The 23,141-nt window shown below is 47.6% G+C and overlaps 1 protein-coding gene and 1 non-coding gene across 2 annotated transcripts in view; one reads left to right on the plus strand and one right to left on the minus strand.

Annotated features, from left to right (window-relative positions):
* Window positions 1-8,543: 8,543 nt before the first annotated feature.
* LOC103181511 (gastrotropin-like) overlaps window positions 8,544-23,141 on the minus strand; it is a 44,513-nt gene continuing 29,915 nt past the window's right edge. Inside the window, exon 4 of the mRNA XM_042343703.1 lies at window positions 8,544-8,680. Coding sequence (XP_042199637.1) covers window positions 8,633-8,680 — 48 coding nt within the window. The 3' untranslated portion in view covers window positions 8,544-8,632. The remainder of the gene's footprint in view (window positions 8,681-23,141) is intronic.
* trnam-cau lies at window positions 17,279-17,352 on the plus strand. The gene has a single exon. It is a non-coding gene; the product is annotated as a tRNA-Met (tRNA).

A 23,141-nucleotide genomic window follows, 5' to 3' on the forward strand; every position in this document is an offset into this window, starting at 1 on the left:
GTATATTCGGTGAAATGCTTTGAGACGCCTCGAAGATGTGATAAGCTGCCATATCAAATGCAAGGATTATTATCTTTCTAGCGTTTGAGTGCCGGCTCAATGTGCTGACTCGGCATCTCACGCGCTGACAATCAGCCACCAGGAACTGAGCAATAAGAACATAAGAACATAAGAATTAGGAGCAGGAGTAGGCCATTCGGCCCCTCGAGCCTGCCCCACCATTCAATAAGATCATGGCTGATCTTCAGACTTAACTCTAATTACCTGCCCTATCCACATATCCGCTATTCACTCTGTTTTTTAAAAATCTTTCAGTCTCAGCCTTCAGACTGATAGATTTTTAAAAAATAGAGGGATGACGCTCAGCAGTCAGTGGGTGACCTTGGTCAGAGGATAAAGGTTAAGTCTGAATCACAAGGAGTGCTCCTGTTACTTGGGTAAGGAATAAAGTGCTCACTCAGTCATTGAAATCTTCAAACAGAAAGTAGTAGTAGACCACTTAGTTGGTTCCCACATTTTGCTACTTTGAGACAGATCTTTTCCTGATCACCCACCTACCCCCGGCTCCAACCCCCAGCTCGGGTGCAGCGTCAAACAACAACAACTTACATATACAAAACGCCCTTCACATGGGCTAACGTCCCGGAGAGCTTAAACGCTTTGGGATATCCTCCCGACATGAAAAGCGTTATATCAAATGCAAGGATTATTATTAATGTGTTGTAATTTATGCTGTTTAACTACAAAACCCACAGTCACTGCACTTTATCTGTCCTGGTCAACAATCCTCCCAGATAATAATAATAATTCTTGCATTTGATACAGTGCCTTATCGTTTTGCTGAGACACTTCAAAGCGCTTCACAGGATATACCCTAAAGTGGATTGACTGTGGGTGAAACGAAGGTGAGGACCTTGAAGTTGATCCACTGAGACAGGAAGACAGTAAAGCTTGGCCACTTCTCACCACTTTCCCTCATGTGATCATTCCCTCAGTCACTACACCTTGTGGGAAGAGGCTTCAATATACCAGAGGCTTCAATATACCTGAGCCAGAACTTCCTAGCTCAATCGTTTTGCCTCGACCCTCTTTATTCCTCCAGCACAGTGATTCTTTGGAACGTCCTCCCGGCATGAAAACCGCTACATAAATATAAATTGTCCGACCTGAAGACCTACCTTTTCGACCGTGATTTCGGCCATCTTCCCCATCTGCCTTGCTTGGTGTCCAACCACACCAGTGTGCAAATCTCTGAGACGCTGTCCTGCGTGAATGGCAAGTTATTGTTGCTTGCCCTCAAGCCTCTGATGCTAAACTGCCCTTTTCAATGTATTCTCTGGGATTAGGTAAGCAGGATGCGAACCTCCATGGGAGAGAGCGCGCACTCCACTGCTAGACCCGGGAAAATTTACACGCACATGTGGAACTCTCAGAAGTATGGTCAGTCTTCAGCACGGTGAAGGGTTTCCACGTGCTTCAGAAGCCCATCTGACAAACCAAAAAGATTTGATGATTTTGTAATCATTTTTATTTGATGTTGAATATGCATCGCAATACATAAGCAAAGAGACAAAAGCCATGTGCAGCAGAATTAATCTCCAACCGATACAAAACTCATCTGCTTATGGACGTGGAGTCCTGCAGCTCAGTAGTTAGAGCACTCGCCTTGCAAGAGAGACACCTGGGTCAATTCCAGGCAGGGCAAAACCTTGGGCAAGTTTCCTTACTCCACACTCCTAATAATAATCCCTCCAAAACACAATACAATAATAAATTGGTCATTTTCAATCCACGACTGTTTGTGGGACACTGCTGTGCGCAATTGGCTGCTGCGTTTCTCCCACAAATGTACAGTCAATTCACTTTACAGCATATTCTGTGAATAGCTTTGAGACGTCTAGAAGATGTGAAAAAGCTCTATGTCAAATGCAAGGATTATTAGTATTATCATCAAACTCTGCTGCCTCATCACCCAGTCCTGCCAAGCTTTGCTGGCTCCATGTTTCCCCACTGATTGACTTCAAGGTCCTCACGTCACCCTCACCAGATCTCCTCCAGCCCTATTCCTCTGCTCGTTCCCCTCTGCTCAGCTAACTCAGGGTCCCCTGTGCTTCTCACCCACCCCAGTTTAACGTCTCATCTAAAGGACGGCACCTCCGACAATGCAACACCCAAGTGTCCAGCACTGCATTGGAATACCATCTTAGACTGTGCGATTCCAAGACCTCATGTGGGGTTTGTACCCACAACCTTCTGACTCAGAGGCGAGAGTTGTGCTAAACTGAGGTACCATCTACCAGCGGATGTTAAAGATTCCAGGGCACACTATAGAAAAAGAGAATCATCAAATTTTTCTACCATTGGCAGCTGAATGAACCTTCAGCAACTGTGCCCCCGAACTTCTGAACTCCGTCCCTCTTCCCCTTTGTCCGGACCACCCGCCCTTCTCTAATCCCGCTTGAAAATCTACCTTGTCGACCTGCCTACATCACCTCCCCTTGATCCTTCCCCTTTGGTCTGCCCACTATCTCTGTGAAGTGCTCAGAGAGGTTAATTTGAATTTCTCAGCCTGGATTCACTGGGACTATAAGATTGTCCCACTCTCCCCACGATGACCCACGCCAGTGGGCTAAACATACCTCGCTGCCCCCCTCCCCACCCATTCGCTCTTGGTCTTCGCATACAAATTTTCACTGCTGCCACTGACCCAAGCTGCTTCCCCAAAATGCTCTGCCCTCCATTACTTCTGCGGCCCTCCTCTCCCACCGCCCTCCCCAACTCCTATCCCTCCTCGATTTTCCACAGCCTCCCTCTGCTCCACCCTGCGAATCCTCCATTGGGCCCACCGTGACAGATGCTGCTGACTGTCCAACACCAAACACTCTGGCTGCCCTATGCCCCAGTCTCGCCGCAAAGCCCATCGGTCCCTGATGCTCGGGGCCAACCTCTCCTCCTGCATCCACAGCCCCACCCACCCTGTCAGTCCATCACTTCCCCCCCTTGACCCCACATTCTGCCACCAGCTGTCCCCTCTGGATCGGCCAACAAAAATGTCTGCTCCCTCTCCAATAAAACACTCACCATCCAAGATCTCATTGTCGACAATAGCATCGACATTCCCGCCTTCACTGAAAACGGGATCACTCCAGGGGACAACTTCCACCTGATAGAGACCAAACCACCCAGCTACACCTTCCATTTTACCCAACGACCTAACCACCTTGATGGCGGTGTGGCTCTCATCTCCCGGTCCCCGCTCAGCCTATTCCCTACTCTGGAACCGTCCCCGCCTTTGAGCACTTTATTCTTTATCACCCCTCCAAACTTTCTCCTTATCTATTGTCCCCACAAGGCCTCCCCCATCTTCATCCCCGACATCTCCACCCTCCTATCTTCTTTCTCCCTTCTGCTCTGAACACGTCCTCATCTTAGGCGAATGTTTCACCAATCATCATCTCCAATGCCAACTGAGAGGTGATGCCACCTCCAACCTCCCTCTCCTTTTCCAAAGACCTGGAGCCAGTCGTTGCTTCCCAGCTTTGCTCCTTCTTCTCCTGCCACTCCCTTCTCGAAGCCCTCCAATCGGGTTTCCATGCCGCACATAGCACAGAAAACAGCCCTGGTCAAAGTGACAAATGACATTCTGTCCATCTGCGACAAGGGCTCCCTCTGCCCCCTCGTCCTCATTGATTTCTCTGCTGCCTTTGATACCGTTGACTATATTCTCATCTACCACCTCTCCTCTCACCTCAACCTTCATGGCTCTGTCCTTGACTGGTTCAGACCATACCTCTCACACTGCCTCCATTTCATCTCCGTAAATGGTTTCTCCTCCAAGCCACTGCACAGTCTTGTGCAGCGTTCCTCAGGCTCTGTCCTTGGTCTGTCTTGCCCTATCACTCTTCAATATCTATATGCTCCCTCTTGGTGACATCATCCATAGACACGGGGTCGAATTCCACATGTATGCAGATGACACCCAACTCTACCTCTCCCCCTCACTCTTAACTCCAGGACCACTGCTGTCCTGACAGAATGTCTATCAGACATCAAGTCCTGGATGAGAGCGAACTTTCTTATGTTGAACGTCAACAAGACCGAGGCTCTCCTGATTGGCTGCTGTCAGAGCCTCCGCATTTCAGGCGCTGATAGCATCACCATCCAAGGATGCACACTCCACCTTGCTAAGCCAGTCCGGGACCTTGGCGTCTTGTTTGACCCTCAACTATCCTTTCTCTCCCACGTCCATGCCATGATGCTCTCTGCCTTCCCTCACCTCTTCAACATCGCCTGGCTCCACCGCAGGACGCTGAAACCCTCACACATGCATTCAGAACATCCAGGCTTTACTATGCAAACTCACTGCTTGTTGGCCTCCCCAACTCCTCCCTCCATAGGCTGCAGATCATCCAGAACTCTGAAGCCGGTGTCCTCTCCCGTACCAGGCTCTGTGACCCTATCACCCCCATCCTTGCTTGACTCCGCTGGCTTCCCATCACTCAGAGGATACAATTCAAATTCCTGGTCCTCACCTTCAAAGCTTTCCATGGCCTTGCATCACCCTACCTTTGCAACCTCCTGAGCCCCTAACATGCTTCCAGCTCCCTCCGGTCAGCGGGCTCTGGCCTGCTTCACATCCGCTGCCCACCATTGGCAGGCAGGCCTTCAGCCATTCTGCCTCCACCCTCTGGAACTCCATCCCACAGACCCTCCTCTTCGCCCCCATCCTTGCCTCCTTGAAGACCCATCTTAAGACCCCCCTCTTCGACCGTGCTTTCCATCACCCTGTTCCCCCCCCGCCCTCTACCCTCCCCAATCCCGACACCCAGCTCGGGTCCGAAATAATGACTGTCCTGCGCTTTCGGATAATAATAATAATAATAATCCTTGCATTTGATATAGCGCCTTTCACGTCGGGAGGACATCCCAAAGTGCTTCACAGAACACACTGTAAAGTGAATTGACTGCATATTTGTAGGCGAACGCGGCAGCCAATTGCGCACAGCAATGTCCCACAAACAATCATGGATTGAAAATGACCAATTTATTATTGTTTTTGTTTTTTGGAGGGATTATTATTAGGCGTGTGGAGTTAGGAAACTTGCCCAAGGTTTCGCCCTCTGCCTGGAATTGAATTCAGGTCTCTCACTTGCACAGCGAGTGCTCTAACCACTGAGCGACAGGACTCTTTTCACATCAGGATGTCCTCCCGATGTGAAAAGAGCTATACAAATGTAATTTTGTTGTTCTTGTTCTTAATCTGACATAACGTTGTACTATACTGAAGAAGAATTGGTAGTTTTATTTTAACAGAAAGTGTTGTACAATTAATTACACAATGTCCCTTTCACTTGACCTTTATGCTGACAGACTTGTAGACGATATCTCCATCAGTCATTGTCTGGAACGAGATGATAAAATAACAACAACAACTTGGATTTATATAACGCCCTCCACGCCGGACGGCGTCTCAGAGCGCTTCAAAATAACAGATCCCGGGGCTGAGCCAGTGGGAGGGGGAGGGGGAGGAAGGTGACCAAAATATTGTGAAGTAGTAACTGTGTACTGTGTAGGGGAACATGGCAGCCATCTTTCATGCAGTAATGCCCCGCAAATAGTCATAAAGTCTGTGGAGTCCTGTAGCTAAGTGGTTAATGCACTTGCTTTGCAAGCGAGAGACCTTGGCTCGATTCCCAGCAGAGTGAAACCTTGGGGAAGTTTCCTTACTCCACATTCTGATAATAATCCCTCAAGAAAAAAAACAATAATAGAACACGTAAAAAGCGCCACATCAAATGTAAGAATTATTATTATTATAAAGTCAATGACCGATTTTATCTGGGGCATTGTGGGCCATGACAGCAGGAGAGAGAAACTCTCATCTCTTTTCCAATAATGCCATAGGATCTTTAACATCCACCGGTAGGTGGGACCTCAGTTTAGTGTCAGCCTGGCTCAGTGGTTACACTCTCAGCTCAATTTTCTTTGGTGGAATGGGATTATTACTTCCGGAAAGCGATCCGCCAATCGACTAATTACTGTTAGGTAAACAGGCATTTAGAGTAAGGAAACTTGCCTCAGGTTATGCCCTGCCCAGGAATCAAACACAGGTTCTCTTGGTTGCGAGGCGAGTGTGCTAACCACTACACTATGGGATTTCAGAATTTCTTTGAGATGTCCTTCTGATGTGATAAGGCACTATACCAAATGCAAGGATTATTATTAACATCTCATTAGAAAGACAGCGACTCTGACAATGTAATGTTTCCCTCAGAACTGGACTGGAGCATCAGCCTAGACTGGGAGCTCAAAGTCCCAAAAGTGCAAATGAAAACCCACAACCTTCTGACTCAACAACAACAACAAATAACACTGGATATCGGAAAGACATCCCAGGATGCTGGAAGGAAAGAGTGTTGTGCCTTTCACATCGGAATCATGTCCCAAAGCACTTGTGACTGGGCACCCAAGATAGGAGTAGGAGCCAAGCTCGGGTGGGTGGGGTTATGGGGGTGGGTAGGCGGGATGGGGAGGTGTAAGAGGGCTGACGTATTCCACAGACTCGGCATTGCACACATTGACAATCAGCCATGAAGAGCTGAGCAAAGGCTCACCAGGAGTCCTGCTCCCCAACCCCATCCAAGTCCATCCAACTTTCCCCAGCCATTCCTCTCAATAGCAACTTACACTAATCAATTTGTTCCCTTTCAGCTCGGTGACAGTCTTTATGTGTTCCATTTTTCCGACCAGTTTAGTGGGTCCATCAGAGTTGATCGTTACCTTGGTGAGGAACATAGAGTTCAATCATTCATGTGTTCATATGGCTTCAGCAGGAGGCCACTTCAATACACTGAGGTAGATCTATTTTGGTTGACTGCCTGGCTCAGTGGTAGAGTTCTCGCCTCTGGGTCAGGAAGTTGTCGGGACTTGGAATCACATAGTCTAAGTGGACACTCCAAAGCAGCACTGTGGGTGTGTTGCATTGTCGGAAGTGCCATCCATCAAATGAGACATTAAACCAAGGTCCCATCTGACTGTTCAGGTAGACGTTAAATAATAATAATAATAATAATTCTTGCTTTTGATATAGCGCTTTTCACGTCTTCTAGATGTTTCAAAGTGCTTCACAGAATATGCTGTAAAGTGAATTGACCGAATATTTGTGGGCGAAACTCGGCAGCCAATTGTGCACAGCAGTGTCCCACAAACAGTCGTGGATTGAAAATGACCAATTTATTGTTTTTTGTTTTGGAGGGATTATTATTAGGTGTGTGGAGTAAGGAAACTTGCCCAAGGTTTTGCACTGCCTGGAATTGAAACCAGGTGTCTCGCTTGCAAGGCGAGTGCTCTAACCATTGAGCTACAGGACTCCACGAGTTCCAATGCACTTTTCTCCCAGTGTCCTTGTCAACAAATCCCAAATAAAATTGGTCATTTACTTCATGGCTGTTTGTGGGACACTGTTGTGCACAAACTGGCTGCAGCATTTCGCCCACAAAATATACAGTCAAAACCACTTTACACTGCGAAGCGCTTTGACACGTCTCAATGATGTGCTAACGCACTGTATTAAAAGCAAGGATTATTACAAAGTACACAGACATTACACTTTACCTGTCCTGGACAATAATCCTGACCCATAAAATTCATCGTTAACTTGTGGGACATTGCTGTGGGCACATTGAATGCAACTACACTTTCCAGTAACAGTACAGTTGAAGCGCTTTGAGAGGACTTGATGACTTGGAATTGTTCAACATCAAATATAAGGAATATTATTTATTATTTGTATTATTTATCCCCACTTCCCCATCCACCTTGGTACAGATCTGTTTGAGGTCTATAAGTTCACCTGGTCTCAGCCTTAACACAACTATGCAACGCTTCATCATTTTGTTTCGTTACAATAACATTTCATAATGTTTCTCAGGTGTCAATCTGGCTCAGTCGATTGCGCTCTCGCCCCTGATTCAGAAGGTTGTGGGCTCAAGTCCCAAACTAGCTCCATTTGGAACTCCTGTAGTTTAGGCTAACACTCCAATGCAGTGCTGGGGGAAAGCTGCATTAACAGAGGTGCCGTCATTCGGATGAGACAAGGTACCCTCTGCCTGTTCAGGTTTGGAAGCTTTGGAACTCTATCCCACAATCCCTCCACCTTGCCCCCTCTTTCTCCTCTTTTAGATCATGACTGAAGACTTTCCTCTTTGACCATGTTGAAGGTCACCTCCTCTCTCCCCACGGTTCGGTGTCAGGCTCCGCCACTGTTTAAGCGCTTTGAGACATTGCCCTGTGTGAAGAGCGCTGTGTAAATTCAAGTTGTTGTCATGCATTTAATTTTTGGCTGTTGGTACGGGAGGAGATTTTGAAATGCCATCTCCATACCTCGTCTCTCACTAGCCAAATGACTATCTTCTGTGCTGTGAATATCTATGGCTGTATGAAGCATGGCGTGCCCTGGCATCAAGTCTCAGATGAATGTTTAGAGTCACCTGGTTGAGGTAAGTTACCTTGAACATTTGTCCAGTATAGGTTTCAATGTTTGCCTCTTTCCCCAGAGTAAACTCGTTGACGTGTTGTCTGTTGTTAAGTCTGGTCATCATTTTGAAATGGTCGCCTTTTTGGATGATATCGGTCACCCAGCCAATGGCCTTAGTTTGCTCAATGTCTTCATTTGAGACACCTAGAAATAAACAGATATCATTTAAAAGGGTCAATTGTACCCAATTACCTAACTCCATATTAACCTGTCTGCTTCCTCCCACCATCGGCGGTCAGGCCTACTGCGTCTCTGCCCCCATCCTTTGGAATTCCTCCCCACGGTCCCTTCCTCACTCCCTCCCTTGCCTCCTTCAAGGCAAGTTTCAAGATCTTCTTCTTCGACCTGCCTTCAGTCACCCTCCTTTGACTAACCAGCGCCTTAGAATGTCCTCTCGACGTAAAAGGTGCTATACAAATGCAATTTGTTGTTCTTGTATTTATTTGTGGATTTCTTAACACAACAATTAAGGACTTTTTCCAATGGAGCAGAATAAATATTATTACATTTACATATTTACATTTAAATATTACATTTGATACAGGGCCTTTTCACGTTGTTGCGACATCTGAAAATACTAAATAATAATTCTTGGATTTGATGTAGCGCCTTATCATATCATTGAGATGTCTCAGAGTGCTTTATAGGAAATCCACAAGATTAGAGCTCATGGAATTAAGGGGAATATATTAGCATGGATTGAAGAATGACTGACAGGAAGATAACAAAGAGTAGGGCTAAATGGGTCCTTCTGAGATTGGCGGGATGTGACTAGTGGAGTGCCACAAGGATCAGTGCTTGGGCCTCAACTATATACAATCTACATCAATGATCTCGACGGGGACATCGAACTTAATATATCTAAATTCGCGGATGACACTAAACTAGGAGGGAGAGTAAACACCGAGGATGACATTAAAAAAAGGCAACGAGATATAGATAGGCTAGGTGAGTGGGCAAATAGGTGGCAGATGAAGTATAATATTGGGAAGTGTGAGGTCATCCACCTTGGTGGCAAAAACAGAAGAGCAGATTATTTTTTAGAAGGGGAAAGAAGGGCAGGTACAGCAAGCAATCAGGAAGGGGAGAGACAAGATAGTGTTAGTGTTCAGAGGGACTTGGGCATCCTTGTACACCAGTCACAAAAAGTTAGCTTGCAGGTATAGCAAGGAATCAGGAAACCTAACAGTATGTTGGCATTTGTTACAAAAGGGTTAGAATATAAGAGTGAAGTCTTGCAGCCACTGCATAGGGCCCTGGTGAGACTGCACCAAGAGTATTGTGTGCAGTTTTGGTCTTCTTGTTTAAGAAAGGATGCACTCGCCTTGAAGGGGTACAATGTAGATTCACCAGGGATGAGGGGGATGAGTTATGAGGAGAGGCTGAGTAATTTAGGCCTATATTCTCTGGAATATAGAAGAATGAGAGGTGATCGTATAGAAACCTATAAGATTATTAAGGGGCATGACAGAACAGATAGTGGGAGACATTATTCCCTGGTTGGAGAAACTATAACCCGGGTACACAGTCTTAAAAAATTTTTCACACTGCCTTGAGGAAAAATGTCTTCACTCAGAGGGTAGTGAATTTATGGAATGCTCTACCCCAAAGGGCTGTAGATGCTCAGTCCTTGAACATATTCAAGACCGAGGTTGATAGATTTCTTGTGGATAAAGGGATTAAGTGATATGGGGATAAGGCGGGTGGGTGGAGTTAGAATAGATCAGCTATGATCTTATTGAAAGGCGGGGCAGGCTAGAGGGGCCGAATGGCCTACTCCTGCTGCTAATTCTTATGCTCTTATGATATACTGTAAAGTGAAGAGACTTGTGTATTTTTGTGGGTGAATGTGGCAGACAATTTGCACTCAGCAACATCCCACAAAGAGCCATGAAGTGAGTAATCAATTATATTTGAGGGATTGTCGGTCAGGATCCCAGGAGAGAGAAACTCCTTTCTCTTTTCAGTCAGTGCCATGGGACCATTAACATCCACCTGAACAGGCAAAGGGGACCTTGGTTTAACATCTCATTTGAAGGATGGAACCCCAGCATTCCATTTGAGTTTCAGGCTAGGCTATATGGGTTTCAAGTCCTAATGTAGGACTTCAAGCCACAACCTTCTGACTGAAAGTAGATAGTGCTACCAATTGAGCCAGGCTGATGCTTCAGAAGGGATTGATAGTGCTTTGCTGGAGCACCACAAAACTGCCAAACAGGGCAACAAATATCCTTCAGTTTGGTGGTGGGCAGCTGGTGGGGGCACAGTTGCAAGATTGCTGATATGCTGGATTATCAGATGAAATGTTAAACAAAGGTCCATCTATTCCTGTTCAATTCCTTTCATGCTCTGGCACCTTCCTACCTCTCCAACCTGCTTACTCCTGAACCCACTACCCGTTGCTTCCCCTCGACTGGCTCCGGCCTCCTGCTTGACCCCTCCTTCGCCATCTTCAGGTCCTGCCTGAAGGCTCTTAGACTCTTCAGCTGTGCCTAGGGTCACCTACCCCTGAGCTCAGTGTCATGCTTTACCACTGTCAAGCACTCTGGGATGCTATATAAATGCAAATTGTTATTGTTAATGGTAAGGATCCCATGGTGCTATTCGTAAAGAGAAGGTGCAAACAATCCCCAGATAAAATTGATTACTCACTCCATGGCTGTTTGCGAAGGCGGGAGGTAAAGACTTGTGTTGTTTGGATGGGTTGGGTTGTTTTGCCCTTCTCTGGGCTGGATTTGGTTCCGTTTGGTTGGTTCCTTTTCTAGATTTCATAACACTGGGCTGGGTTACTGCACCCCCCAACCCGCCTCACCCACAAACACACCCCAACACACACGCATACTATTTCTACTACTTTCCCACTGTGTAATTCATTGCACACAACGTATCTGTTCTGCCATATTCGGTGCATATATCTACGTTAGTCTCACATTTTCAAATGTAACAGTTGCTCTGTGTATGTTCTTAAACTACCAGCAACAGTCTGTGAAGGTGAATGTTTGTTCTCAGAGATGAGTCGCATCAAAAACTCAGTCACATCAACAATGATCCAGGATAGATTGAATGCCATCGCAATCCTATCTATTGCGCACGGTTTGACACATTCACTAAGTTTTGATCAAACCCTGGGTTTGCTGATTCCTAACGGGTAGTGTGGTCCCAGCTGGACAAGCAGCGGTAAAGCTTGCCAGACAGTTCTCTCAATGGCAAGCTGTGCAGCTTTAACTGGTTAAACTTCAGCAGGTACCCCATCACACGCTCTTGGGTCCTCAAGCCTTGGATCTTATCAGAGGATGCCTGGTACTCTTCGGAATTAGATAAGCGGCATTCAGCTCTCCAAGGAAATAGTGTACATTCCATTCTAATACATGAGAATTTCCACGTGTAGAAGGGATGCATGGAATATTGCTACGTATTTTATAGTTGAGCATAAGTAGCCAATTTGCGCACAACAATGTCCCACAAACAGCCGTGAAATGAAGTGTCACATCAAACGTAGCAGTGCTCCCCCCTCCCCCCCAACACTGCAGCCACTACACCCTGAAATTCTGGAACACTCTCTCTCAATCCTTCCACCTTGTCCCCTCCTTCCCCATCTTCAAGTTGCGCCTGATGACCTTCCTCTTCGACCTAGGGTCAACCCCCCTTTCCCCTGGCTCGGTGTTGTGCTCCACCACTGTCAAGCGCTCTGGGACCCTGCATGAGGGGAGCTATATAAATGCAAATTGTTGTCGTCAGCCCAGACACTCACCAATAGCTCTCATAAATGGTTCAAAGTTCTCCTGACTCTCTAGTTCATACTGCCCAGTGAAGGCCATGACTATGGTTCTCTTCTCTGCCTCTCTCTAATGGAGCAGAAGGCCCTTTCTCAAATCGTTGCTTTCCTTTGAGGGGATTGAGGCTTTGCTGTACGTACATTGATAACCCAGTGGTTTGATTGTGACTCACGTTCGATTGTTATTTCATTGTCTTGTTTTATTACTGACACAGCAATGCTCTTGTAGCCCTCCTCCTCCCTCACCCACCATCCTCCTGCCTTCAGATTTGCCTCCTGTCCTGAAGGCAAGTCTGCTAACCTCAGTTCTCTCTGTCTTTGGCCAAGCTGCACATGTTTAGGGTACCTACCTTCAAAGACATCTTATGCTGTTTTTACCAGTTACCTTGATTGTGACGCTCCAACTCCAGACTCCCCCGCCCCCACTCACGATTGGGTACTTAATCCCTCCAAAACCAAGAACAATAATAAATTGGTCATTTTCAGTCTACGACTGTTTGTGGGACATTGTTGTGCGCAATTGGCTGCCGCGTTTGCCCACAAATATATAGTTAATTCACTCTACAGTGTGTTCTGTGAAGCGATTTGGGACATCCTCCCGACGTGAAAAGCGCTATATCAAATGCAAGGATTATTATTATTACTATTATTATTATTATTATTAATGGGTGGATGGGTTTGGGGGTTGCCAAACAGTCCGTCAATTGTTGCCTTGGCCATGAGCATCCTTTTCAACTCCAGCTACTTCCCCTTTATCGGGTCCTTCATCTTCTTCTTTTTCTTGTTTTTTTTGTGGCCTCTTGTCAGCCACCATCCACTGTCTGTCTTCTTTGGGGCTTTATTGCTCCTCATCTGGATTAACATGAGGAGGGGAGATGTCTATGCTCCCCCTGTGAATCCCAATGTTGAAGTGTTGGGAGAGTTGGATCAAGTTCCCCTAGCTGTCCCAGTGGAGGCTATTAATCATGGTCGAAGAGGAAGGTTTTCAGGGGGGACTTGAAATAAAGGGGAGAGAGGGGTCAAGACGGAGGGATTGAGTGAGAGTGGTCCAGAGTTTTGGGGCGTAGTGGCTGAAAGTGGAACTTCAGATGGTGGGGTTGGAGGGTGCAATGGACAAACAGGAGGCCAGCGCTAGTCGAGCGGAGGCGCCAATTAGGGGAGTGGGGAATGAGGAGGTTGAAGAGGTAGGGTGGTTCCAGAGAGTGAAGGGATTTGAACACGAGTGTGAGGATCTTTAAGTCGATCCTTTCAGTGATGGGGAGCCAGTGGAGGTTGAGGAGTCCTGATAGGGGCTGGTTGTGGGGAGGAAGGACAGCTGGGGGCCAAACCAAATGCCTAGAATGCGCACTAGGTCGGTGAGTCTGAGGGAGAGCCCAGGGAGGTTGAGGAGTTCAAATCCACAGGAGTGAAGACGTTGATGGGAGCCAAGGAGTATGGCTTCCGACTTGTCCACATTCAGCTGTAGGAAGTTTACACTGATCCAGACTCTGATGTCTGCCAGACACACTGATAGAACCTCAGCGGATCTAGAGTTGGTACTGGAGGATGCAAAGTAGATTTGTGTGTCATCCGCATACATGACACTGAAACAGTCACTACAATTCTCAACAATTTCCCATAAAGTGTTTCAATGTAAGGATCATTATTATTTGGCAACTTGGCTCAGTGGGCATCTCAGAGCGTTTAACAGTGGCGGAGCCTGACTCCGGGCTGGGGGGAGATGGTGGCCATGAGCACGGTTGAACAGGAAAGTTTTCAGGCAGGACGTGAAAAAGGGGGAGAGAGGGTGCAAGGCAGAGGGATTGAGAGAGAGTGTTTCAGAGGCTTGGGGTGCAGTGGCTGAAAGCACAACCTTCAATGCTAGGTGGAGGGTGTGAGGGATGAGCAGGAAGCTGGTGCCAATCGAGCAGAGGCGCTGGATGGTGGATTGGGAAGTGAGGAAGTCGGAGAGGTAGAGGAGTGAATGGATTTGAGTTTGAGGATTTTGAAGTCTATCCATTCGGTGATGGGGAGCCAGTGGAGCCAAGCCAGAACTGGTGAGATGTGGGTACAGAGTTTGGTCCAGGTCAGTATGCAGGCAGCAGAGTTTTGATTGAACTCGATCTTGTGAAGGGTGGAGCTGGGGAGATCGGGGAGGAGCGCGTTGGAGTAATCCAAGCGGGAGGTGAGAAACTCATGTGCGAGGGTTTCGGCGGCATTTGGGGTAAAGTAATGTCGGAGATGGGCAATATGGCGGAGGTGGTAGAAGGATGTGATGGGGGGACATGGAAGGACAGTTGGGGGTCAAACTGGATGCCGACGTTGCGCACTGGTTCAGTGAGTTTGAGGAAGAGCCCAGGGAGATTGAGCAGTTTAGATCCGCAGGAGAAAAGGAAGTTTCTATCCCCTCCCCCTCCCTGCTGGTGTCCTGGCAGACAATCCTCAATAAAAATTAATCATTCACTTCATGGCTGTTTGTCGGACTTTGCTGTGTGGAAATTGGCTACAGAATATTAAGCAACAAAGTCAACTCAAGTTCAGGGTTGCAAAGGACAATTTCAAGACAGACGTCCGGCTGAATCAATAGAACATTTAAAAAGGAACTGGTTAGCAGAAAGCAAAGAGTAGTGGTGAACTATTGCTATTCTGATGAGAGGGAAGTGTGCAGCTCCTGTTAAACCTGCAAGCCAAAGCCCTAAACGGTAGCGTGGTCCAAGCTGAACAACCGGTGAGAAGCTTGCCAGGCAGTGCTCTCAATGGCAAGCTGTATTAACCAATTCAACTCCACTGTTAACCCCACAAACACACATCTAGGGCTCTTTGCCAATCTGTGTCTGAACATTTCTGGGATGGGATGCTTGCAGGACTTCCTCCCAACGTTCAAGGCGCTCTGTAAATGTCATTTTGTTGTTGTTGTTTTTACCTTTCCCATTGACTCCACTTTACATTTACCAATGGCTTCTCCTCCAGCCCTTGCACCATTACATGCAGCATTCCCCAGGGCTCTGTCCTTGGTCCTATCCTTTTTACCTGCTCCCTCTTGGTGACATCATCCGCAGACATGGGGTCAACTTCCAAATGTATCTCTCTGCCTCCACCCTTGACTCCAGGACCACTGCTGTCCTGACAGACTGTCTGTCAGACATCAAATCTTTCTTCTGTTGAACGCCAACAAGACCGAGGCTCTCCTGATTGGTGCCCATCACTATTCAAGCAATGACAGTATCACTTTCCATGGATTCATACTCCACCTTACGAAGCCAGTACAGAAATCTTGTGGCTTGTTTGACCCTCAACTGTCCTTTAAACCTTATATCTGTACCTTGACTCGCTCTGCCTTCCCCCACCTCTGCAACATTGCCCAACTCCACCAATTCCTCTTCCCTCTGGCTGCCGAGACCTTCGTCCACACTTTCATCACTTCCAAGCTTGAATACGCTAACACCCTGCTCACCAGACTTCCTAATTCTTTCCTCCAGAACCTGCAGATCATTCAGAACTCTACAGCTCACGTCACCTGCTAAAACTAAGTTCTGTGACCTGATGACCCCCATCCTTCACTGGTCACCCCAGAGGTCCGAGTTCAAGATCCTTCTCCTCATTTTTAAAGCCCTCCATCATCTTGCTCCTCCCTACCTCTGTGACCTGCAAAATCTTTAACAACGTGTCTGCATTCTCCACATGGTGGGCACTCACATTCTTCACAACCCCTGCCCTGCCCGCTCCACCATCGTTGGTTGGGCCTATAGTCTTTCTGCACTCACCTCACCATCGCAGAGCCCCTCCGCCTCGCCCACTCTCTTTCCTCCTTTGTGGCCCATCTCAAGGTTGTCACTTCCCACTTGGATTACTCAAACTCACTCCTAGCAGTTCTCCTCAGCTCCACTATTCAAAAGATCCACCTCATTCAGAACTCTGCTGCCCACATACTGACCTGGACCAAACTCCGTACCCACATGTCACCAGTTCTGCCCAGGCTCCACTGGCTCCCCATCACCGAATGGATCGACTTCAAGATCTTCACACTCTTGTTCAAATCCATTCACTCCCTGGCACCTCCCTACCTCTCTGACATCCTCACTCCCCAATCCACCACCTGGCATCTCCGCTCGACTGGCACCAGCCTCCTGCTTGTCCCTTGCACCCTCCACCCCACCATTGGAGGTTGTGCTTTCAGCCACTACACCCCGAAGCTCTGGAACACACTCCCTCAATCCTTCCGCCTTGCCACTCTCTCCCCCTTTTTCAAGTCCCACCTGAAAACCTTCCTTTTCGACCGTGCTTACGGCCACCTTCTCCCCATCCCCAACCACCGGCTCGGATTCAGGCTCCGCCTGCCACTGTTAAGGCTCTGAGATGCTACCCTGTGTGGAGGACTCTATATAAGTGCAAATTGTTGTTATACTGCCTGAAGTTCAGGGTGTAAATTCAGGTAGTGGTAGTTTTATTTTTACACACAACACTGCAATAATCGCGCAGCGCCCTTTGCTTTTTGTACAGCTGATCCCTTTGCTGACGCTTCTATACAGGAGTTGTCCGATTTTCCTTATCTGGAATGAGATAATTTTCATTATTTGGAACGATACCAAACATTTACTGAGCATTAATAATAACATAATAATCCTTTCATTTGATATAGTGCCTGATCATGTCCTCGAGAGAGCACCAAATATATTATAAAATAAACTGTTTACTTTCTGGGTGAAATGTGGCAGCCAATTGCACACAGTCGTGTCCCACAAACAGTCATGGATTGAGTGAACACATCATAATTTTTTAAATTTATTTTACACTTCACTCATGACACTTTACAGTGAATCCTGCAAAGAGCTTTGAGACAGTTGCCATATCAAACACACACTTAAGAGACTTTTAAGTACAGAGACAGGTTTCCTGTCGCATGTCGCATACCGGTGGGATGGAAAGAAAAAAGATTAGATGGAATTTCAGGCCTGCTCAGTGCCCCCCATCAGACGATTATCTTTTGGAGTCCTGTAGCTCAGTTGTTAGAGCGCTCACCTCATAAGTGAGAGGACCTGGGTTCGATTCCCAGGCAGAGTGAAACGTTGGGCAGGTTTCCTTACTCCACGTGCCTCTGTTTATCCAGTAGTAAGTAGGAACCAAGTTGTTAGTCATAATCCCTTAAAAAAGAAACTTGGTCACTTCAAACCACGACTGTTTGTTGGCCACTGCTGGGCCCAATTGGCTGCCGCGTTTCACCCACGAAATATGCAGTCAATTTACTTTACAGTATATTCGGTGAAATGCTTTGAGACGCCTCGAAGATGTGATAAGCTGCCATATCAAATGCAAGGATTATTATCTTTCTAGCGTTTGAGTGCCGGCTCAATGTGCTGACTCGGCATCTCACGCGCTGACAATCAGCCACCAGGAACTGAGCAATAAGAACATAAGAACATAAGAATTAGGAGCAGGAGTAGGCCATTCGGCCCCTCGAGCCTGCCCCACCATTCAATAAGATCATGGCTGATCTTCAGACTTAACTCTAATTACCTGCCCTATCCACATATCCGCTATTCACTCTGTTTTTTAAAAATCTTTCAGTCTCAGCCTTCAGACTGATAGATTTTTAAAAAATAGAGGGATGACGCTCAGCAGTCAGTGGGTGAACTTGGTCAGAGGATAAAGGTTAAGTCTGAATCACAAGGAGTGCTCCTGTTACTTGGGTAAGGAATAAAGTGCTCACTCAGTCATTGAAATCTTCAAACAGAAAGTAGTAGTAGACCACTTAGTTGGTTCCCACATTTTGCTACTTTGAGACAGATCTTTTCCTGATCACCCACCTACCCCCGGCTCCAACCCCCAGCTCGGGTGCAGCGTCAAACAGGATGCGAACCTCCATGGGAGAGAGTGCGCACTCCACTACTAGACACGGGTAAATTTCCACGCACATGTGGAACTCTCAGTAGTATGGTCGGTCTTAAGCACGGTGATAGGTTTCCACATGATTTGATGATTTTGTAATCATTTTTATTTGATGTTGAATATGCATCACAATACACAAGCAAAGAGACAAAAGCCATGTGCAGCAGAATTAATCTCACAAAACTCAGCTGCTTACGTACGTGGAGTCCTGTAGCTCAGTTGTTAGAGCACTCGCCTTGCAAGCGAGACACTTGGGTTCAATTCCAGGCAGGGCAAAACCTTGGGCAAGTTTCCGTACTCCACACACCTAATAATAATCCCTCCAAAACACAATGCAATAATAAATTGGTCATTTTCAATCCACGACTGTTTGTGGCACACCGCTGTGCGCAATTGGCTGCGTTTCGCCCACAAATATACAGTCAATTCGCTTTACAGCATATTCTGTGAAGAGCTTTGAGACGTCTGGAAGACGTGAAAAAGCACTATATCAAATGCAAGGATTATGATTATTATTATTATTATTATTCTCATCAAACTCTGCTGCCTCATCACCCAGTCCTGCCAAGCTTTGCTGGCTCCATGTTTCCCCACTGATTGACTTCAAGGTCCTCACTTCACCCTCACTAGATCTCCTCCAGCCCTATTCCTCTGCTTGTTCCCCTCCGCTCAGCTAACTCGGGGGCCCCTGTGGTTCCCACCCACCCCGGTTTAACGTCTCATCTAAAGGACGGCCCCTCCAATAATGCAACACCCCGAGTGTCCAGCACTGCTTTCGAATCCCCCAGTCTCGCCGCAAAGGCCATAGGTCCCTGATCCCTGGGGCCAACCTCTCCTCCCTCATCCATAGCTCCACCCACCCTGTCTGTCCTTCCCCTCCCCCCCTTGACCCCACATTCTGCTACCAACTGTCGCCTCTGCATCAGCCAACAAAATGTCCGCTCCCTCTCCAATAAAACACTCACCATCCAAGATCTCATTGTCGACAATAACATCGACATTTTCGCCCTCACTGAAAACAGGATCACTCCAGGGGACACCTTTCCTCTGATAGAGACCAAACCACCCTGCTACACTTTCCATCATAGCCCACAACATAACCACCTTGATGGCGGTGTGGCTCTCATCTCCCGGTCCCCGCTCAGCCTATTTCCTACTCTGGAAACGTCCCCTCCTTTGAGCACCTTATTCTTTATCCTCCAAACTTTCCCTCAAAATTCTCCTTATCTATTGTCCCCACAAGGCCTCCCCCATCTTCATCCCCGACATTTCCACTCTTCTATCATCTCTCTCCCTTCTGCTCTGAACACGTCCTCATCTTAGGGAAATTCAACCTTCACTTCACCCCCTCCTGCTATACCTCTGCTGAATTCTCCTCCCTTTTCTCCTCCCTCAACTTCTCCTCCACATCCACTCTGCAACCCATGTCCGCAGTCACCCCCTCAACCTGGGGGTGCATCAGCAGATCTGGCTGGATGTTATCATCTCTTATCGCTCCTCCTTTAAATCGTCGTTCTAACTCCAAAACAATCTTGGAGGCCAAGGACAAGCCCAGGCTCCTCTTCTCCATCTCCAACCGAATCCTCTGCCCACCCTCTCATGTTTCACCAATCCTCATCTCCAATGCCAACTGAGAGGCGATGCTGGACTTCCTTGAATCCAAAGTTGAGGGATCCACTCAGCTGCTTCTGCCCTTCTGTCTACTACCACCTCACATCTTCCCTTCCCACTCTGGCCCCTACCCATCACTCCCTCCACACCTTCGAAGTTGTTTCCCACTCCTCTCTCCACCAATATAACCTGCATGAAACCAACCACTTGCTACCTCGACCCCATCCCTACCCCTCTCCTTACCTCACAGCTCCACCTCCTTGACTCTCTACTCATAGACATCATAAACCTCTCCAAGTCCACTGGCACTATTCCCAGTCCTTTAAAAATGGCCATCATCACTCCTATCCTTCAAAAACCCTGACTGGACCCATCCCTGCTCTCAAACTACAGCCCCATCTCCAATCTCCCTTTCCATTTCCAAGATCCTGGAGTGAGTCATTGCTTCCCAGCTTCGCTCCTTCCTCTCCTGCCACTCCCTTCTCGAACCCCTCCAGTCGGTTTCCATGCTGCACATAGCACAGAAAACAGCCCTGGTCAAAGTGACAAATGACATTCTGTCCATCTGCGACCAGGGCTCCCTCTGCCCCCTTGTCCTCATTGACCTCTCTGCTGCCTTCGATACCAGTGACCCCTCTATCCTCATCCACCACCTCCCCTCTCACCTCAACCTTCATGGTTCTGTCCTTGACTGGTTCAGACCATTCCTCTCACACTGTCTCCATTTCATCTCCATAAACGGTTTCTCCTCCAAGCCACTGCACAGTCTTGTGCAGCGTTCCTCAGGCTCCGTCCTTGGTCTGTCTTGCCCTATCACTCTTCAATATCTATATGCTCCCTCTTGGTGACATCATCCATAGACACGGGGTCGAATTCCACATGTATGCAGATGACACCCAACTCTACCTCTCCCCCTCACTCTTGACTCCAGGACCACTGCTGTCCTGACAGAATGTCTGTCAGACATCAAGTCCTGGATGAGAGCGAACTTTCTTCTGTTGAACGTCAACAAGACCGAGTCTCTCCTGATTGGCTGCTGTCAGAGCCTCCGCATTTCAGGCGCTGATAGCATCACCATCCAAGGATGCACACTCCACCTTGCTAAGCCAGTCCGGGACCTTGGCGTCTTGTTTGACCCTCAACTATCCTTTCTCTCCCACATCCAAGCCATGACCCTCTCTGCCTTTCCTCACCTCTTCAACATCGCCTGGCTCCACCGCAGGACGCTGAAACCCTCACACATGCATTCAGAACATCCAGGCTTTACTATGCAAACTCACTGCTTATTGGCCTCACCAACTCCTCCCTCCATAGGCTGCAGGTCATCCAGAACTCTGAAGCCGGTGTCCTCTCCCGTACCAGGCTCTGTGACCCTATCACCCCCATCCTTGCTTGACTCCGCTGGCTTCCCATCACTCAGAGGATACAATTCAAATTCCTGGTCCTCACCTTCAAAGCCCTCCATGGCCTTGCATCACCCTACCTCTGCAACCTCCTGAGCCCCTACAATCCTTCCAGCTCCCTCCGCTCAGCGGGCTCTGGCCTGCTTCACATCCCCTGCCCACCTATGGCAGGCGGGCCTTCAGCCACTCTGCCTCCACCCTCTGGAACACCATCCAACAGTCCCTTCTCCTCGCCCCCATCCTTGCCTCCTTGAAGACCCATCTTAAGACCCTCCTCTTCGATGGTGCTTTCAATCATCCTGCTCCCCCCCCCGCCCTCCACCCTCCCCAATCCCGACCCCCAGCTCGGATCCGAAATACTGACTGTCCAGCGCTTTGGTATGTCCTCCCGATGTGAGAAGCGCGATACAAATGTAATTTTGTTGTTCTTGTTGTTAATCTGACATAACGTTGTACTATACTGAAGTAGAATTGGTAGTTTTATTTTGACAGACAGTGTTGTATAATTAACTACACAATGTCCCTTTCACTTGACCTTTTTGCTGACAGACTTGTAGACGATATCTCCATCAATCATTGTCTGGAACGAGATGATAAAATAACAACAACAACTTGGATTTATATAGCGCCCTCCACGCCGGACGGCGTCTCAGAGCGCTTCACAATAACATGTCCCGGCGCCGAGCCAGGGGAGGGGGAGGAAGGTGACCAAAATACTGTGAAGTAGTAACTGTGCACTGTGTAGGGGAACACAGCAGCCATCTTTCATGCAGTAACGCCCCAGAAATAATCATAAAGTCTGTGGTTTCCTGTAGCTCAGTGGTTAGAGCACTTGTTTTGCAAGCGAGAGACCTGGGTTTGATTCCCGGCAGAGTGAAACCTTGGGGAAGTTTCCTTGCTCCATTACTTATTCTGCCTGATAATAATCCCTCAAGAAAAAAAAACAATAATAGAAGACGTGAAAAGCGCTATATCAAATTCAAGAATTATTATTATTATTATTATAAAGTCAATGATCGATTTTATCTGGGGCATTGTGGGCCATGACAGCAGGAGAGAGAAACTCTCTTCTCTTTTTCAATAATGCCATAGGATCTTTAACATCCACCGGTAGGTGGGACCTCAGTTTAGTGTCAGCCTGGCTCAGTGGTTACACTCTCACCTCAATTTTCTTTCGTGGGAAGGGATTATTACTTTCGGAAAGCGATATGACTAACAACGGGGTCCCTAATTACTGTGAGGTAAACAGAGGCATGTAGGGTAAGGAAACTTGCCGAACTTTTCGCCCTACCCAGGAATCAAACACAGGTCCTCTCGGTTGCGAGGCGAGTGTGTTAACCACTACACTGTGGGATTTCAGAATTTATTTGAGATGTCCTTCTGATGTGATAAGGCGCTATACCAAACGCAAGGATTATTATTAACGTCTCATTAGAAAGACAGCGACGCTGACAGTGTAGTGCTGCCCTCAGCGCTGGACTGCAGCATCAGCTTAGACTGGCAGCTCAAATTCCCAAAAGGGCAACTTGAACCCACAACCTTCTGACTCAACAACAAATAACACTGCATATCGGAAAGACATCCCAGGATGCTGGAAGGAAAGAGTGCTGCTGCCTTTCACATTGGCAGCATGTCCCAAAGCACTTGTGACTGGGCACCCAAGATAGGAGTAGGAGCCAAGCTCGGGTGGGTGGAGATGTCGGGGTGGGTGGAGATGTGGGGTGAGTGTGCGGGATGGGGAGGTGTATGAGTCCGAAAGCACAGTTAAATAGGAAAGACGGCTTTGAAAAGTAAAGCTGATTTTAAAATATTTGGGACGCTGTGAAATGTCAAAAATATCAGAGGAAATCTAGACCCAGGAGGATTCCCCACCACCCCACCCGTACTCTCCCCCCTCCCCCACCCTATGGGCTATAAGACTGAGATGATGTGGAATTTCAGGCCGTGACTC

Source organism: Callorhinchus milii, unplaced genomic scaffold (genome assembly GCF_018977255.1).
Source record: "Callorhinchus milii isolate IMCB2004 unplaced genomic scaffold, IMCB_Cmil_1.0 Scaffold1, whole genome shotgun sequence".
NCBI lineage: Eukaryota > Metazoa > Chordata > Chondrichthyes > Chimaeriformes > Callorhinchidae > Callorhinchus > Callorhinchus milii.